The 17974-nt window shown below is 47.1% G+C and overlaps 2 protein-coding genes across 8 annotated transcripts in view; one reads left to right on the top strand and one right to left on the bottom strand.

Annotated features, from left to right (window-relative positions):
• Erich1 (glutamate-rich 1) overlaps positions 1–17974 on the bottom strand; it is a gene marked incomplete at its 5' end in the record, with an annotated part of 52793804 nt that overhangs the window by 59138 nt on the left and 52716692 nt on the right. For 4 of the 7 annotated variants that reach the window (NM_001436568.1, NM_001127680.2, NM_001436570.1 and 1 more), the window contains 1 exon segment: positions 4944–5021. In NM_001436568.1, coding sequence (NP_001423497.1) covers positions 4944–4965 — 22 coding nt within the window. 7 annotated transcript variants of the gene reach the window in all.
• Positions 10015–17974, top strand: part of Dlgap2 (DLG associated protein 2) — a 710212-nt gene continuing 702252 nt past the window's right edge. Inside the window, 1 exon segment of the mRNA NM_053901.2 lies at positions 10015–10169. The gene's annotated coding sequence lies outside the window, so the exon portion shown is untranslated.

The raw sequence follows: 17974 nt of genomic DNA, 5'->3' as shown, positions 1-17974 counted from the left end.
AAGAGTATTTCAAAATGGAATGTTCATGAAAAGCTGTTAACGCTGACAGAGCCATATGCTCACAGAAATTACACGGAAGCAAAAGAGATTGAGAGCAAATACCAACAAACAACCTTTACAATAGAACTCCTAGGTCTTCGTTTTCAGAGGAGCCTCAAGAACAAACGGGCTTATGACAGACCCTTTCGCTTCATAAAGATTTGTTACTGGAAAACAAGAGTTATCAGGCCTTTAAGCACCAGAATGACATAGGAACTTGAACTAATTTGACAGTGTCCCCTTCCCACCTCGCTCTGGTGTACTGAAGATAAAGCTCCCAAAATATCACTACTAAAATGATACCATAAAAACAAATCAAATTACCTTACCAACTTAAACTACGAAAAGTTCCTCTACTTTAGTAAACACACACACACACACACACACACACACACACACACACACACACACACACACTTTATTGGGCACTTTAATTTTATCAGGATTGCTGTAGTTTATTGAAAACTGATAATCTGAGTTCTTTCTTTTCAGTAAAAACTGGTTTAAACAAACTGCCTACATGTATGCCAGCTTACGCAGAGTTCCTGAAAATGATGAAAGGTACTCCCCCCCATTTTCTTCCTATAAAAAGGTGAAGTATTTAACCTTTGTCTATAATCTAGAAAAAAATGAATAAGCTGGTTACACTGTCACTTCACAAGTTCAGTATATTATGTTAATTCAATAAATGATAGAATTATAGGTGGAAAAATGATGAGCTTAGATTTAAATAGGAGCTGGCATACTTCGTGAAATATTAATTAAAAGAAGCACAGTGCTCCGAATAAGATTCAAATAGACCTGGATTAGAATCTATCTCCAAGTAGCAGAAATATACCGGAGAGCCCGGCATTGTGGCACATGCTTGCAATTTGGTAATCCAAGGCTGAGACAGGGAGATTGGGATTTTAAGATTCTAATCATGTTCAGGGCCAGCCCGGACTACACAAACAAACCTTGTCTCAGGAACAAACAAATACAAAAATCCATTTGCCCAAACTTTAGTACTTAAAACTTTTTAAAAAGTGTTCTGGGTACACTTTGTTCAAAACCTTTTCTCTTAAAGGGTTTTAAATAGCATTTGCCACACAATTATCTACCCATACACGAGATAAATCCCAGGCAAGGCTGCAAGAGCTTTTGTTGAGATTGGTCAAAATACATTGTAGCAAAAGAGGGAGCAAAAAGTATTTCCAGGAGGGCGGGCTGGTTCTGTTACAGACCATGATGGGCAAGGAGAGTGGGCTAGTTCTGTTACAGCCCAGGATGGGCCAGGAGAGTGGGCTAGTTCTGTTACAGCCTAGGATGGGCCAGGAGAGTGGGCTAGTTCTGTTACAGCCTAGGATGGGCCAGGAGAGTGGGCTAGTTCTGTTACAGCCCAGGATGGGCCAGGAGAGCAGGCTGGTTCTGTTATGGACCATGATGGGCCAGGAGAGCAGGCTGGTTCTGTTACAAGCCATGATGGGACCTTGGTCAACTGTTCAGCTTACAGCACTGCCTTCTCACTCAGACAGACTGAGCTAAGAAATAGCCAACTGCCACCCAGGAGGCAAATCTGTGAGCAGCATTTAGAAAGTGGAGCCATGAGATAGATTATTTTAGTACCAACAATTCTACTTTTACAGTTCATTGTTTTTCATTAGACATATTTTGAGTTCCACATAAAGATGCGGTGACTGGAAAAGATGTTCTAGACCAGTGGTTCTCAGCCTATGGGGTTTGGAGTGGGAAAGGGGTTGCCAAAGTCTATGAAAAGATACATTATGATTTACAGCAGTAGCAACATTCAGCTATGAAGTAGCAACAAAATAACATTATGGTTGGGGGTCACCACCACCTGAGGAACTGTACTAAAGGGTCACAGCATTGGGAAGCTTGAGGATGGCTTATTTTTACCTGTGGCTCTGTGGCTAGACAGACGGGAAGGCCATCAAAGAGAAAATGCTCCTGCTGCATTTTCTCACAGCCCTGTCTTGTGGACTCACACTTTCTGGGCTGGGGCTGTAGGGCAGGGCTTTATACTATTTATAAGATTTTCCAGGCCCTTGGTATTTCTCTTGTTCTTCAAACATGCAGTCTTCTCCCTACACATCTGCTGCTTTCTCTGCAGGTAAACAAAGAAACCTACTGTCTCACTCTGCATGGCATCATGTGGGTTACCAGACCATTCAAGTCCTTTCTTCACGGCTCCTTCTGCAGTCTCCAGCCATACCAGTATTAAACTCTGCCCAATCCAGATACTGCATCTGGCCTGAGAGTCTGATCTAGGTCTCAGTTTTTAGTATCTTGTTCATTATCAAGCTAAGTCTTTCCTTGAAACCTTTCTTCCCATTTCTTCCATTCTCTCCCTCCTCCCTCCATCCCCATATAACCACCACACCACACCCTAGCTGGCCTTCTCAGGCTTAAATGCCTACTTCTAGGTTTATGTTTTGGGTTTACAAGCCCCACTCTGCTCTGCCTAGAACCCACTGGGTTCCAGTTTTCACTTCCGTACTTGAGACATCAACTGCAGGTGAGTCCCTTCAATCAAGAAGAACTAGTCTTTTAAGTGACTCTCAGAGACCCAGTCAACATTCTGCAGAACTGTTCAGACATTTTTTCCCCCAGCATAAAATAGAAAATATCTAATTTTAAACCTCAAATAGAATTGTTCTAGAGGCAAAACATTCTTCCAATTAATTTTCCAGAGTTTTCTAGAAGTTGTCACAAGAGACTGATGCATCAGCAGGCCTATTGCAGAAGCATTCTACTTTTCAGAAGAAAAACCAACCAAACCACAAAGAATGTATAGTAACTTCTTCACTTACTTATGCTTTACAAGCTTTCTTGTCTATACAAGTGCTCAGAGAAGGAACAGTCTAGTACCCTTGGACCATTCTCCACACTAGGGCCCACGCTTGGATTACATCAATGTCTCTGTACAAGGGAGGGGACTAATACCAAATACCCGAGGCAGCTTACACAGCACTGGGTGCTCCACAAACACTAGCTGAACAAGCATCGACTCAGAGCTCTGCATATATTCTATTTCTGCATATATTCTATATAAAGCACGTAGAAACGTCCAGCATCTTCCCTCACCACCTCAGCACTTGGGAGATTGAGACAGAAGGATAACTGTGAGTTCAAGACTAACCTGGGCCACCAAACAAGACCCAGTCTTTAACAGTAAAAATATCCTGTCACCTCTCTCCACCACCGAGATTCAATGTCCTCGGGGAACAGCTGGATCTGAGCTCTAAGTGACATCTGTGATAACCTGTCCATCTGCCAGGCATCTTCCTAAACTGTACTCAGTGCAAAGTGGGAGGACAGGACTGAGGCACATCGGCTTTGCTTTCTCGCTTTTGCTTCGACAAACTGCAAGCACTTAGCATTTTTATTCCCACTCAGGGCTCGAATGCTTCTTTTCTCAGAGCTTGTTTTCTACCACAGGGCTCTCCAGGAGGTCGTGTTCAGAAAAGAAGAAAAGTTAACATTCCGCTTATGTGGATATATACATATACATTTGTGTATATTTAAACACACACATACTGCATACATGGGTGCTTTGCCTGTATGTGTGTCTGGGCACCCCGTGGGCGTCTGGTGTCTGTGGAGGACAGATTCAGATCCCCTGGACCTGGGGTCACAGCAGGTTGGGGAGCCACCATGTGGGAGCTGGGAACCCACCAGGGTCCTTTGGAAGAGTACTTATATTTTGTACTCTCAACAAGTATTAATCTATCCTCATCCCTCCAAACACAACATCCTTAAACTATTGACATTTTGCCTGAAAATGTTGTCATATATTCTCTCCGATAGAAAAAGAGACCGTTTTCAGAGAGTAGTTTAGTGTTCAAATACAAGAAGACAAATGAAATCAAACCAGGAGACAGCAGAACATTTATTAACCTAGAAGGGTTTGTATCCTCTTCCTGGGGAGGACTCGAACAAGGTTTTGCTACTCAGTAAAGAACGCTTATGCCCATTTTGGAACATAACATCTTTGAAAGGGATATGTCCTTTCTAATCCCTGAGGTCATCTTATTTTTTTCTCCAAGCAGTGTGGTGAAACTAAGAAGTCACTGAGGCTGAAGTGGAAGGTCGCTAGTAAAGAACAAAGGACTATACTAATTTGTTTAGGGTTCTCTTCATTGACGAGAAATTAGTTTCCTGCTTTTTTTTTTTTTTTTTTTTTTTTTTTTTTCGGAGCTGGGAACCGAACCCAGGGCCTTGCGCTTCCTAGGCAAGCGCTCTACCACTGAGCTAAATCCCCAGCCCCAGTTTCCTGCTTTTTAAGCAGATACATATTAACCATATGCAGTTGCCACTAGCCGTCCCCCCAGTCTCCCTTCACAAGAGAGAAGCATGTTTTAAACACAGAAAAGCCTCACAGTCTCTACTCGCATCACACAAACTGCATTTCCAGGACCTTGGGGCGCTACCCAGAGATGAGGGCTGGCCTGGAAAGCAGCCCTCCAGACACTAGGTCTTGGGTCCTCTGCCATCACCACAATCCCCATTCCCACGCGCCAGCTCCACTCCAGCGCTATTACTAGGCAAAGAAGATCCGAGAGTCCGATGAGAACACAGAGGCTCAGGAGGCCTCTGCTCCACTAGTGTGGTCCAGAGACAACAGAGGCCCCCAAAGGTGTGACACCGCCCGGCCCAGCCAGCAGGAGGGGGAAGCCACCAGGAGACGGAGTCTCCAAAACCTTCACGCCGCTTGAGCCCCACAAACTCCATATCCCTTCAGACCCTGGGTACCTCAGGGCCCATCATGCCCCATCCTGCCCTAGACACTAAAGGCCCCTGTAGCCCCACGATCCCCCAGTGCTCAGGGTGATCAGCCTACCACGTCCGCCACCCTTGGCTATCTCAGATCCAGTCTCCGTTCGCGTTTCGCGCTTCCTGCCTACCCTGCTTCCGAAGAGAAGACATACTGGATCCCGGCCGGGATCTCCGGCCCCAGCCGCCGCCAGTCGCGCGGCGCTTCCGGATTCCTCTCGTGTAGGCCCGCCCACAACATTAGGAGTGCCTAATCCGGACCCGAATTCCCCGCCGCCGGATGTCAATCATCCATACCTGGGGGTGGATTGGCTCGTATGAGGCCCGGGCGTGGCTTAAACTCTGCCTCTAGGAGCCTGGCTCTGGAGCCTGCGCGGAAGGCTGGTGACCGCCTAAGCTCTGCTCTTTCGCTTTGCCATTTGCCCCCGTGATGGACATGGGCCAAGATACAGCTGGGGACAGTACGGGCTCTGCACCCTTGCGGAACTTGGTGGAGAAAGATTGCTGAAGAGAGAAGGAAGACTTGGAAGCTTGAGGCAAGACAAGGTCTCCCAGATGCCTGCTGTTGGTTCCGCGCGCCCCTCACCAGGTCTGCTGGTTGGACCGCGGCGCCCGCACGCCGGAGGTGCTTCCCTCTGCTTCGCGTCTACGGATCTTCTCTTTGTGTCGTCTTCCACTTTGCTTTTAGCTTAGAGATGTTACATCGCTGAAACCCTTGTTCCCTGTTGATAATGACTCTTCGCCCTCGAACTGCGTCGTCAGAAGCATGACTACCAAGTTTATACGCAGTCTGCAAGCTGGAGATAACGTTCATGAGAGGTCAGAGGAGCATGACCACGAAGACTGTAAGGACCATAGCCCAAAGAGATGGACTCTTTGAAGAGGAAATAACGTCTTTGGTTTAATCTTTGAGAACATGAAAGAGGAAGACCTGAAGTTGTGAAGGGAATGCCCAAAACAGAAAAGTAAAGAGTTTGCCTGCTTCTGTTTGGAGAGCTAACGCAGGTTTGGATCTGGGAGGAGAGAAGGCATGGCTGCTGCTCTTGCAGGACTCTCTGAAACACTCCACTCCGACATCAGTGAGTGTGGAAGCGCAGGGATATAAAAGATGGACGCGAGCCATGGTAGCTCCTAAAAGGCCTGGGTTGGAGGTCCAGTTTGTGTTTGTATCTTTTACTCTAAAACCACAAGGTGGGGTGGGCAAGCAAGCGAAATTTTACAGATGCCGAAGTGTCAGTCAGCAGGTTGTTGAGGGTAACATGACCCAATGTTTCTACTATTTCTCCAGGTCATTGGGTTCCAGGTAGCCATTGACGACACGCTTGGCAAACAGGCATTGCAGGTGGTGCTTTGAGTAAATCTTAAACTAAATCAATAAATCAGTATTTAATAACAGGTCTCTGTTGCTTTCTTCTACTTTGCTGGTAAAGATCATGGGAGAAGCAGCTTCAAACTTTCCACAGAGATGTGCAAAATTAATGCGTTGAGCCTCAAATCGAAATGACTCATCTAGGTGTTAAGGAAGTGGCTTCAGCCTCTCCGCCGAGAGGAGGTTGCATCGGATGAAGTGCGAGTTCATTGTCAGCCAACTGCCACAAGGAAAACGGTGTTCCTTAGCCTCTGAGTTGTGACATAGAGGGTTGTGGGAGGATGTAGTCAGCGTGTGGATGTGTTTGCAGGCAAAGCAAAGATTTCCTGACTCCTCAGATTGGTCTGTGGTAGGAAAGTGGACGTCTAGAATGGGCTCGGAAGCTACAATGTTGGGGTTTCAGGCTGATTGTGGGGGTTCTTCAGGAAGCCCTTGTTAAGTTGTGCTGTGATCATGGAAGGAACCAGTGTGACCACAATAGTTGAGCCATGAAGACCTCTGACCTTTGGAAAGCTGAGAGATGAGGAGGCCCCAGCTCTGGCCCAAGAGAAAGACTAAGACTGGAGAGGATGACCAGTGACAACTGTCCTGCCGCCAGTCGAAGAAGAGATTCCTTGATCTACAGTCGGGCAGGTCTTTGCCACCTTTGGAATACTAGACCCAAAGCATGCCAGTTAAAGAAAACAGAAGATACTGATGTGGACCACCACATCAGCTTCTACGACTCCCCAAGAACTTCAGCAAACACCACGACTCCTGTATCAACTCAGTGGACCGCAAGCACCATCCACTCAGATGCCAGGCTATTCCTGGAAACGTGGCTGCTTCTGTAGCCCCCCTCCCCCAGATCTACTCAGAAAGATACCAACTAATCTGTCTCCTTTTCAAGTTGGTCTCTTCCCCACTCCTACTGCTGTTTTCAACACCTACCCTTCTACCATACCACCTCTTCTGTTCATACCCACCAAAAAGATCTTTGAAAAATCTGAAGTAATTACCCTAGGGCAGGAGAGATGGCTCAGTGGTTAAGAACTCTTGCACTAAACCCTGGTTTTGTTTACCATATCACATGGTTGTTCACAACTATCTGGAACTGTATTCTTAGGAGATCTGATAACTTCTGCCCTCCGAGAGCATCAGGCATGAACACTGGTGCATTTACATACATTAGAGCAAAATACACATACACATAAAGTAAAATAAACATTTTAAAAAGTCACTCACTGCAGCCCATTAAAGGACCAGAGAGATATTCTAAACTACCAATTTTTAATATCATACTAGAAACCTTAGCTAATGTAATGAGACAAGAAAAGGATATAAAAAGATTGTATATTGGAAAAGGAGAAATAAAAACTTCTCTGTCTACAAGTAACTTGAAGAAAATCCTGACGTCCTGGTCAAAATCCCACACAAAATTATGCTATTTAAGACACTATTCCAAGTCCTTTCAATGTGTTACAGAACCTCCCAATTCATTATCTGTCAGTCTGCATTCGCGATGGTCTCACAGTTCTTCCTAGTCTAATTAGGCATTTAGAAGAAAAGGTAAGTCTCAGTGTCTCTGGATCTTCAGGTCTGTTCTTCCCACTGCTGTAGCTTTCTCCCACCTCATTCTCTTATTTCCTAAACCCTGTTCTTCCCAGGAGCCTGGGCAGCTCCCTCTATCAACCTCTGGCATTACCTGATTGGACTCAAACTCTAGGATGGCTTTCTTTGTCGATATCGAAGTTGCTCAGTAGGGGGAGTCGAAGGGAGAGGGAGAATGGAAGAAATGATGAAGTATATCTCAGATTGTTCAGCTAAGACTCTTCAGTAGGATCCAGTCCCTGTCGCCTGAAAGATCGCCCTGGAGACTCATCCTTTGCTATCTTCCTTTCTGTTTTCCACTCTTTATTCCTGTTTAGTTTCCAGAGGTGTAAGTCTTTCAAATAGATCACCTACACTCCAATCCACATCTCGGGACCTGCTGTGGGGCAAACCTAGAGGAAGATTTTATGTAATGACATCACATAATACTTCCCTAACGTCCGTCACAAACCATTCGCTGTCCTTTCTCTTTTCCAAGAACACTGTATTTCCTTCACAGGAGCAAGTGTCATTCACGGTCACATGTTACTCCTATAACTTCAAGTGGCTCCATCCCAACACTGGATGTGTTCCCCGGGGACAATCTCTTCTGCTTTGCTCACAAGCCCACACAACCCGGAAGTTGCTTTCCTTTGCCTGGGGTAACAAAGAAAATACGGAAGATGGGGGCCACCCATGAGAGGGAGAGAAAAATGGGTATTAGAATCTTTTTTTTTTTTTTTTGGTTCTTTTTTTCGGAGCTGGGGACCGAAGGGTATTAGAATCTTAAACTTGATGTGCAATCTAGATTTTTATGCGAGGTTTGGAAAGCCATATTTCGCTTTTCTTTTTGGTAGTGGAATCCAAATGGAATGTGCTACAAACACTAAAAAGAAGTTATATCCGATTTCTATTCATTTATGTATCTCTCACGTGCTTTAGTATTTTGCTTTTAAAGCGCACCGCAGTTGTTGATCGAGCATAGGAAAAACATCTTCTAGAGGTGGGTTTTATGGAAAAGATCTTGGAATTTGGGAATATATAGGGCTGTTCACCTGTTTCTCTTCTATCTGCCACCCGTCCGTCTTTCTGTAAATATTCACCTTACTGATTAAGTTTTGGTCACGCTTAAACTTGACAACGGAGGCGAAAGCCACCTATTACATTTGCATGGAGCCCAGTGTCTTGCCCAAGGTTAAGTAGATGTGGTGATAAGAGCCCCAGAGCCTGGTGTCAAACTGTCTTGAGTTGTCAGTACAGTCTACTCTAGGCCATAAAACTTTTCTTGACTGTTCCGTGGGTCTGAAAAGGATATGAATCTAACTAGGTTTCTTCAAAAATATTTTCATCAAAACCAGTCTGAATTTGCCGGCCTTATTGGTTGTCTTCCGGACTTCTCTGAGAGAAAAGGATATTTTTTTTCTTTGCTTCAGACTACACCCTTCATCCCTCTACATGCTGCAGCAGCAATCAAGGGCTAACACTATCTCAGAGCTGCTTTCCCCCATGTCTGGAGCAGGTTTATTAATAAAGATTGGGATTCAAGGTGCTGGGGTGCCACTGGACGACCCCTGATTCCTGTGAGGACAGAAGCAGCAGTTTACCGGCTGGGAGGTAACAGGTGGAAACAGGTTATATCTCACAGCGCTCAGAGAAGCACTGTGCTCTCTCAGTGGCTTTGCTAAGCTTTGAAGAGCTCCTATATTCCATCTCGCCCTCTCTATGACCTGGGAGCCCAGTAGGCTCTCACCGGGCAGAGTTCAGTGTACCGGTGCGTCTGCAGAGCCCACATCTCCGTTCACATTGAGCTGGACCTTCCCAGGCGCATTGGCTTGCCTGTGGGTTCCCACACTGACCTACAAACACACGAAGCACTTGCGGTGTGGGACCTCCCCGCTCTCTCGCCGGGTACCAATCACTGTCCTGGAGTGACCCAATGCTCCGCGCGCAACAGTTGGGACCTGCTGTGCGCGGGCTCCCGGGCCGTGCGCGCCATGCGACCTCCCGGCCAGGATTGCTATTGGCAGCCACACCGCGGCCTGAGCGCTCCCCCTAGGCTCGCGGTGCTGGGCCCTTCCTCCGATGGAGCCACGCACCGGCCGCCCCCCAGTGCGCCGGTGCCTCCCCGGGCGCCGAGTGCGCAGGCGCCGGCCGTGAGGACCGACCGTGCGCCGGGCTCGAACGGGGTCGGAGCGCGCGGCGGCGGCGGTGGCGGTGGCGGTGGCGGTGGTGGAGGCGATAGCGGTAGCGGCAGCGGCGGACAGACAGACTGCGGATCGACGCACAGACCCAAGGATTCTCAAGCTTGGGAGCTGGCGGCAGTGCTGTGCGCGCCGCCTGGCCTGAGGGGTGGCCACCTTGCCATGTCGCTCCGCACCCACTGAACTAGGAAAGCCCAAGGATGTCCGCTCTGAGGAAGGTGCGAGACGCGCGGGGCCGCGGGGACCGGGATGCGGGGACCTGGGCGCTAAGTGGCGAGTGCCGTCGGGGCAGGGAGGGGGCGGTGCTGGGAGCCCGACCGCCGTGGGCCCTGCCTAGGTGGCTGCATTGGGGGTAGGAGGCTCCTAGGAACACGCTCGGGGACCGTGAGAATAACCCCAGGGCGGCTGGTGCTCCGGGGATCGCCGCTGGGGTCCTTCCGGGCGGCAGCACCCCGCGGCAGGGTTGCTGGCACACGGGCTCCCTGGGTGCAGGAGCGAGGCGGAGGTGTGAAATTCCCCGCTCCGCGAGGCCGGGTAAGGGGGTGCAGCCCGGGGCGCCGGCCAGCGAGGGGCTCTGGTAGGGCAGTGGGGTGCGACCTGTGTTTCCCCCTCCCCCAAGGCCAGGTGGCCACCTGGACCCAGACTGGGAATGGATGGAAGGTGCTTGGAGCCGGTGGTACGGGCACTGGGGTCGCGGAGGCGGGGAGGGGCCACTTGTGCCCTTTGCAACAGCCGTCGCGCCCGGCAGGGCCTGGGCCTCGGGCTTGGGAGGGGGTGGCCGCTGCTGGGCTCTCCAAGTGCGAGCCGGGAGCACGGGGGCTTTTTTAGGGGTGGTTGCTAAGCGAAGCGCTACCCAGCGCAGGGTTTTGTAACTAAGCCTCCCCCGGCAGCTGCTGTTGCTGTTCTCGGGCTCTTTCCCTAACGATCGCAGAAGAAATAATGAGGATGTAATTATTACAGCCCTGCGCGGCGAAGGGCTGGGGGGCGGCAGGCACCCGCTCCTCTGCTTGGAGCCGGCCAGGTGGGGCCGGGCGGGGCAGAGGATTTCTTTCCCATCCTCTTGGAGCGACTGGGTGGCGGGAGATGCTCGGCTGGGACCCGAGGCAGGGGCCGGAGCTCTATACCGAGTTAGAAGAGGTGGGGAAGGGCAGCAGGCGGTGCCTAGGCGGGCGCAGAGTGTCGCAGGTGGAAGGGAACCCGGAGCGCCGCGGCTGCTTAGCGATTAGCACCCGAAACTCAGAACACTTCGGGAATGTGGTGCCAGCCGCCCGCAGGTCGCTTCTTTCTTTCAAATGGATGTTGATCCCGGCCCGGGTTGAAATCCAAATGCGTGGCTGACTGATCAGCCGCAGGCGCCTTGTATCGATGGATGAGAGTATAAAGTAGCCGGCAGCGAATTCGCCCTCACTGTTGATGAACTCTGTCAGCCCAGGATGTGGGCGTTTCAGGGCTGGAGATTAAAGCGTAGCAGTTTTTCCTGGCGTCTAATACTTGGAGGCGAGAGGGAGCTATCTGGACTTGGAGTCTTGGGATTTCTGTTAGTGGCCAGGGTGGGTACATCAACCTTGAGATCTGACCGTTACCTTGGATCCCAGTCACCTGTGTTTCACAGAAGCCTCTTGTGCCGTCCACAAACTAATTGCATTTGTATTGAGAAAACAACCCAGAGTCTCACAATAGCTCAAAGTAATCCAGGACCGCTCCACGGCAGTGTACAAATCTGAAGCTGACTTACTTAATTCAACCTCCCCAACAATACATAGACTTAAAGCTCATTATCACGTGATTTTCATCTTCTTATTCTCTGTGGACGGTGCTACACAGCCAAGGCCAAAAAAGAAAAAAAAATTGGTGATACGATGAAAAAAATAATAAATTTTGGCAGGTCAGGTTGTTACTCTGGTGTTTAAAAAAATGCCGTTTAATGCCATTAATCAGGATTCTCCAGTAGCCAAATTGTCTTGTGCAGGCAGTAGGGTGACTCACACAGAATTGGCTTCCAGGGTAATTGCAGAGTGTGCATACGACTTCCTTTTAGATGGTGTGACTTTTTTTCATTACTTAGAAGGGAACAAGTTAGAATATTTTATGCCCCACATCTGGCCGCATGGCTGGCAGGCCTCGGGGAGGCCTCTGCTGGAGCACATCTGGAGTGGGAGAAACATAAACCCAGTGAGAGAAGGGCAGTGGTCCCCAGCGACATCCACTCCATGGGTCCGATGTAGCAAATATGTAGCTAGCCGTGCTTACGTCCTGCCATTCCCTTCTGCAGTCACCTCCTCTGTTAAGTCAGTAGAGATGGAGCCATTATTCTCGCTCTGACCTGAAAATACCTCAAATTTTGGGTCAAAGGGTAATACACCAAATGCTAAGTGAACGCTAGGCCAAATAACTCATAAGAACATAATTAAAATTACCCCCCTCCCCCACGGAACTCTTGTATTCCCGAGAGAAACCTTCCAGGCTGAGCAGCGCTAAGCCTCCCTTCGTTTGCTGCTTGTGCTGCCATAGTAAGCTAGCCTCTGTGGTTGGCGTGCTGGAGGAGGCAAGACACTCATTTGCAGATCCCTGATGCGCTGCGCTCCAGGGCGAGCGTGATTCAGGTGGTTCAGTAGCAGTGTTGTCATTTCTCCAGAGTGACGTAAGTATGTTCCTCTGTGGCAATCTGTTGCGTCTCCTATTTTTGTCCACTTCCTTTTCGACAGTGATAGAAATTCCAAATTGAATATTAGAAGCAAAAACACACTTCTTAGAATTTGATTCATGTACCCAGAACACGATCAACTGCGGAACTGAAAAGTTCTCGTGTTTTAGCAAGCGTTCACCAGACTTTTAATGCTGTAGTATTCTTTTAGAATTATAGTTGAGGCAAACAAAACAACAAAACAAAATAAAAAACCCTTCATCTCGGTTGCCCAAGGAGTGAAACGATATATACTTTGATTATAGAAATTATGAGGAAATTAATTAAATATTATTTATTGACCCTTGGAATGGATAAGCCATGATCATGCATTGGCTACAATAAAAATAGCAGTGATTCATCATTTTGGCCAGATGGAAGTCATATTTAGAGCATTGCAGCATGTTGGCTATAAAAGAATTAGAGCTTTACCACACAGGAAGTTAGTGGGCAAAACATTCCATGCAGTTGAAATTGCTCTTAACCAACCACAGTTTCCCCTGGCCTTTGGTTTTCGTCTTATGAGGACTCAGGCTTTGCTGGCACCTACTGAACATGTCCAGTTGTACTTGGACTTGTGTGTGGAAATTTTGAACGTGGCGATTCCCTGGTATCCACAATAGAGGCACTCCGGGCTTCCAGGAGGCCAAATGTCCATGCTCTGACTCTGACCAGGTATGGCATTGCAGGCTCCCATGCTTGGGTGAGGTCCACAGCGGCCCTTCATCAGCTCGGCCTCCCAGAGCCTCAGAGCTGTGGCACACGATATATTTAGTTCTTCATCTCTTTGGCAAAGGTGGTGGGAATTAGCCTGCTGATTTTCCTTGATCCTTCCATTTTCTCTAAACAGGAGAAGGCCTCTCCATCAGTAGGTCAGGGGTCTTATAGGTGTCCCTTTTTATGGGCTCAGGAGAACATCTCTGTTCTCTGTCTGCCACAGACACCAGAGGAGTGAGATCCCGTGAAAGCTTTTGCATCTCGTGTTGCTAGGGAAGTTTTCCTGCTTGTGCAATAAAAGCCAACAGTTTAACATCCAGCCTTTCTTGCCTGACCTCCCAAGATTTACTGTCCTTATTGATTGCCAGGATGTCAAGCTGTGTGAATTTACTTGGCTCTGCTTTTGGAGAGCCCTCCCATGCTCAGGGTGTGGCTGTGGTGGACCACCTCCTTCCCACAGTGGGATGAAGGATTGTCTTGGCGCATCACAGGATGTGGGGCTTTGTTGGGTCGTTTGATCATTAAAGAATGTCCAAGTCTACTTAAACCTACATTTTTATGTGACTTTTGAGGAAAGTTTTTCGGAAAGAAGGATGAAAAGACAGAAGTCTTGAAGCTGTTGTAGTCAACGTACAACCTCTTTAAAACATGAGGCTGCATCCCACAGCTCCTGTCTGAGGAGGGCGGGGCAAGATTATTTGAAGGGACCATCTTTACCTGATGTTTCAGATGTGTAAATGTAGAAATTCCCCTTTTGGATTGGGTCACCTGCTCCTGACTATCAAGTGTTAGTAGGAGTATATTTTCATCTATTCAGAAACTTCCAAGTGAAAACTTTCATTTTGGAGCAAGATTTGTTCATTACTAGGTGATGTTTTTTGTCTGGTATACTTCTTAGGTGTTTCCACCAGGACAAAAAGAAAAAAAAATTAACCAATTATATCAGGAAAGGAATAGACATTTGAATACACACCACCAATAAAATTATAGCCAAAAAATTAAAGTAACTTTGTGTATCTAGTTAGCCATTGGTTTCAAAGTGATACCCCATGCCATGCGTACTGAGGGAGACCAAATAACAGGCACACGAATACAGCTGGAAATAAAATAATGTAATTACCCCCTAGAGGCCATAGAGTAACCAGGCAATATACAAACATATGCTCTTGTGCTCAATGGACATTTGTCCTGCTGTTTCTGCACAAGGTGACAAGTAGTATTTCGTCCTGTTGGTATAAAAGATGACTGAGTTCAGGTCTGCTGTCATTTAGCAATCTGGTTGGCCTCACTGTGGTTTAGTCACCCTTCACCAAAATGGGATGATATCGTGTTGACTTGGTGGGATGACCACATGGCTTTAGTGGGTCTATGGAGGCAGCATTTAGGAAGGAAGCTGTAGGATGTTCAGTGCGTCCTGACTCCTCAATTATTCGGAGAATATTGCAGTACTCATGCCTATTTATATACTTGCTTGTCAATCCTTCAAAACAACAAATTTAAGTGAGCTTAACCAGTAAAAGCATGGAAGAAATGTTAATAAACTAGAACGGGGCCAACAAGATGACAACCATTACAGCTAAAGACATGTTCGAATGTTACATTTGACTATGAGTTCCTAGAAGTCATATCAACCAAACCGAAACGCACAAACCTTTACCTGGCTACCTTGTTGCGTTGGACATGGCAAATACATAGAAATCATGTAGCGTCTTTCCCAAGCAGATCACACACAGAAGAGCTGGGGCTGCAACAAAGTAGCTGTGGTATTCTTTTTCTGACTGTGTCTTATGGCACACACTAAAATGCAAACCAAAGACAACAGGGCCGAAATACAGCCTGGAAGAGGGCATGTGCATCAGTCCATTAGTCACATGTTATCTCAATGGCGGGGTGATGAGGTTGCCGGGACTTCATGCCTTTGCATCACTGACAAGCATATTAGAGTTAATGTTGAAGATACATATAAGCCATGATGTATATCCTGTGGTGAACTCAAACCTCTGAGTTTTTTGTATTTACAGTGTTCTTAAAGCCCTGGTAAATGATGTTTTATTGTAAGGCAGGTGACCTTAACATGCTGAAGGTAACAGCATGTGGAGAGAGTCCTTACACTTAACAAGTGCTTCTAAAATTAAAACGAGCCTACCACTTGAAAACTCTTCATTAACTGAAAGTACCAGAAAGCCAGATATGCGTTCAGTCCACTTACCAAATGTTGTAGATCAGCCTCACCTGATTTAAATGTGCTCAAAACACTGGCATTAGCCTACGGCTGGGCAAAACTATCTAACAGAAAGCACAGTGTAGGATTAGGTGTATTGGAACTTAGCCAGCAGCTGTACTGGGAACCGGCTGGAAGGGTTGCAAAGGTCCTTCCGTACCATCGTGAGGTTGAAGAACTGTGCACCCAGGTAGCTTTGTTATCTCTGACTCATCTCTGGCCTGTTGCCATTTCTTGTTCCCCCATCCTACCCAGTGAAGCTTACTAGGTGTTTGTCTCAGAACATCTCCCCTGGGACAGCACATGCTCTGTGGGATGCCTTACACTCCGGTCTTCCCCAAATCTGCAAAAATGGTAGCATTGTGAGCAAAGGTCTCTGGTCTTAACTGTCCACTGTTCTTGGCCCAAGAAGATATCTTGCCTCAGCGAGTGGTCCCAGGAGCTGCATTCTGCTTGGCAAGGGCTAGGATTGTCCCAGCTCTGTCTTGGAGTTGTTTTTCGCTCTACCACCACTCTGTCTTTTGTGGAGACTAGCTCTCCCTACCCCCACTCCGATCTGCTCCATCTTGTAACTCTGTATTTTGCTTTGGCCATAGGGAACAACATTTTTGCTACACTTGATAATGTTTTCTTTAAAAAAAGTTGTGTCTTATGTGGGTTTTACCTGCATGCCTGACCCCCCTGTAGCCAGAAGAGGGAATCTGATTCTTGGTAACAGTTTGTAGACAGTTGTGAACAACCATGTGGGTTCTGGGAACTGAGCATGGGTCCCCTGGAAGATCAAGTGTTCTTAACCAGAGAGGTAGGTTCCCCAACCCCCTAATTTATTTTCCAGATTTTTCTCATCCTTTTCTAGACCTAGTTGAACGCTGCTTCCCTGTGGCATATTTCCCAGGCCTGATGCCAGGTGATGTCATCCTCTCTGTCCTTTCTTTGTGCTCTAGGAGAACACATGGGAAGCTTCCATGGGAAGCACACTGGGGTGCCTGGGACATTCGCTGTCCTTGGTACTAGAGAGGGAGTTATGAGAAAGACAGAACTACCAATACCCGTTATCTATCATAGTGCTGTGAGCCTTGCTGCTCCATAAACATTGGGATGTCAAGTCCTCAGCCATTGGTCTAACTATACGGCCACCACGTGGGTCCTCAGTCGGATCATTACCCATTGCTTTTCTGAGTTATGTGCATGTAAGTGAGATATGAAACTTTATTACCACATTAGTGGGTTTGTATATACCTTGTTTATGTGCTATTACTGGGGAACTTTTGGCTCTTTAAAATAATATTTTGTGACCCTATTCCATCTTGACAGTTTCTAGACGAATCTCTTTTAACTATTTTCTGATAAAAGCTTCACACAGAAACTATATTATAGACAGTACAGTACAGAGAGCTGGTTTCAAGATTACATTGGGGCCATTTTCGGGATAACATTTCTGAACCTAAAACAAAAATGTTCTGGTTTATCACTATCATTAGATTCAAAGTTTTATTTTTTTGTTGTGAAAGGTGAGTTATACAGCCTTTTTCTCAGGCAACAAAACAGTAGAAATGCTTAGTAAATTTCTTCAGTTTACCCCTTTTCTTATTTCTGTAGTGGCATTTCTTAAACATCACCACCAAAAGAAAGCTTTCTTTGCATGTGGTAAGTTCTGGGATGTTTACTTCTGGGAGCTCATCCCGAGGAAGTAATTGTTAACACACAGGACTAGCTAAGTAGACACTCACTCCAGCTTTGTTTCATGGGATAATACTGGAAGGAAGGGGAAAAAAAAAGGAGGATAAATTTGTTAAAATACAGCCACAGTATAAAAACGCACAGCCATAAGAAGACGGAACTTAAATATTTAATGGTACGATATGATCTTTCTGTAGAGTGACGTATGCTATAGCATACGTCACAGCTCCACGTCCCCAGGCCCCGTCCTTGAACATGAAAGGAAGACTGGAGGGTGCCCGGCAGCCGCGCAAGGATTCAACTCTGTGAGTCCTGTCTCCTGACAATTAGTCAGTAGTCTGCATAGCTATCAGCCACATCCTTGGTATTCTTGACACGTCTTGCTGCCACCATGGCCTCTTGGCTAGTCTCTGCACTCACAGCTACATCCACAGTAAGGGACCCCACACCGACTGCCTATCACAGTCAGTGATCCCCTACCCCCTACCCCGTGCCCCCGATTTGTCTGCTGACCTCTGCTTTTCTACACTTGTGCCTCTTTGCTAGGTCAAAGGAAGGGCAACGCTTCGAGCCCCCTTTCTTTTGCTACTTTCTCCTGTGCCGTGTAACTTCTTTGTAACATTTGCCTAATAACGGGCAACATTACTGAGTGCTCTGTGTTTTCTAGGTATTCTAAATGTTAATTAACTAAGTTACCAGTATTGGCTTACTTCATGTTTGCA

The sequence above is a fragment of the Rattus norvegicus genome, chromosome 16 (genome assembly GCF_021556685.1).
Source record: "Rattus norvegicus strain SHRSP/BbbUtx chromosome 16, alternate assembly SHRSP_T2T, whole genome shotgun sequence".
NCBI lineage: Eukaryota > Metazoa > Chordata > Mammalia > Rodentia > Muridae > Rattus > Rattus norvegicus.
This window is presented reverse-complemented; position numbering and strand designations above follow the sequence as displayed.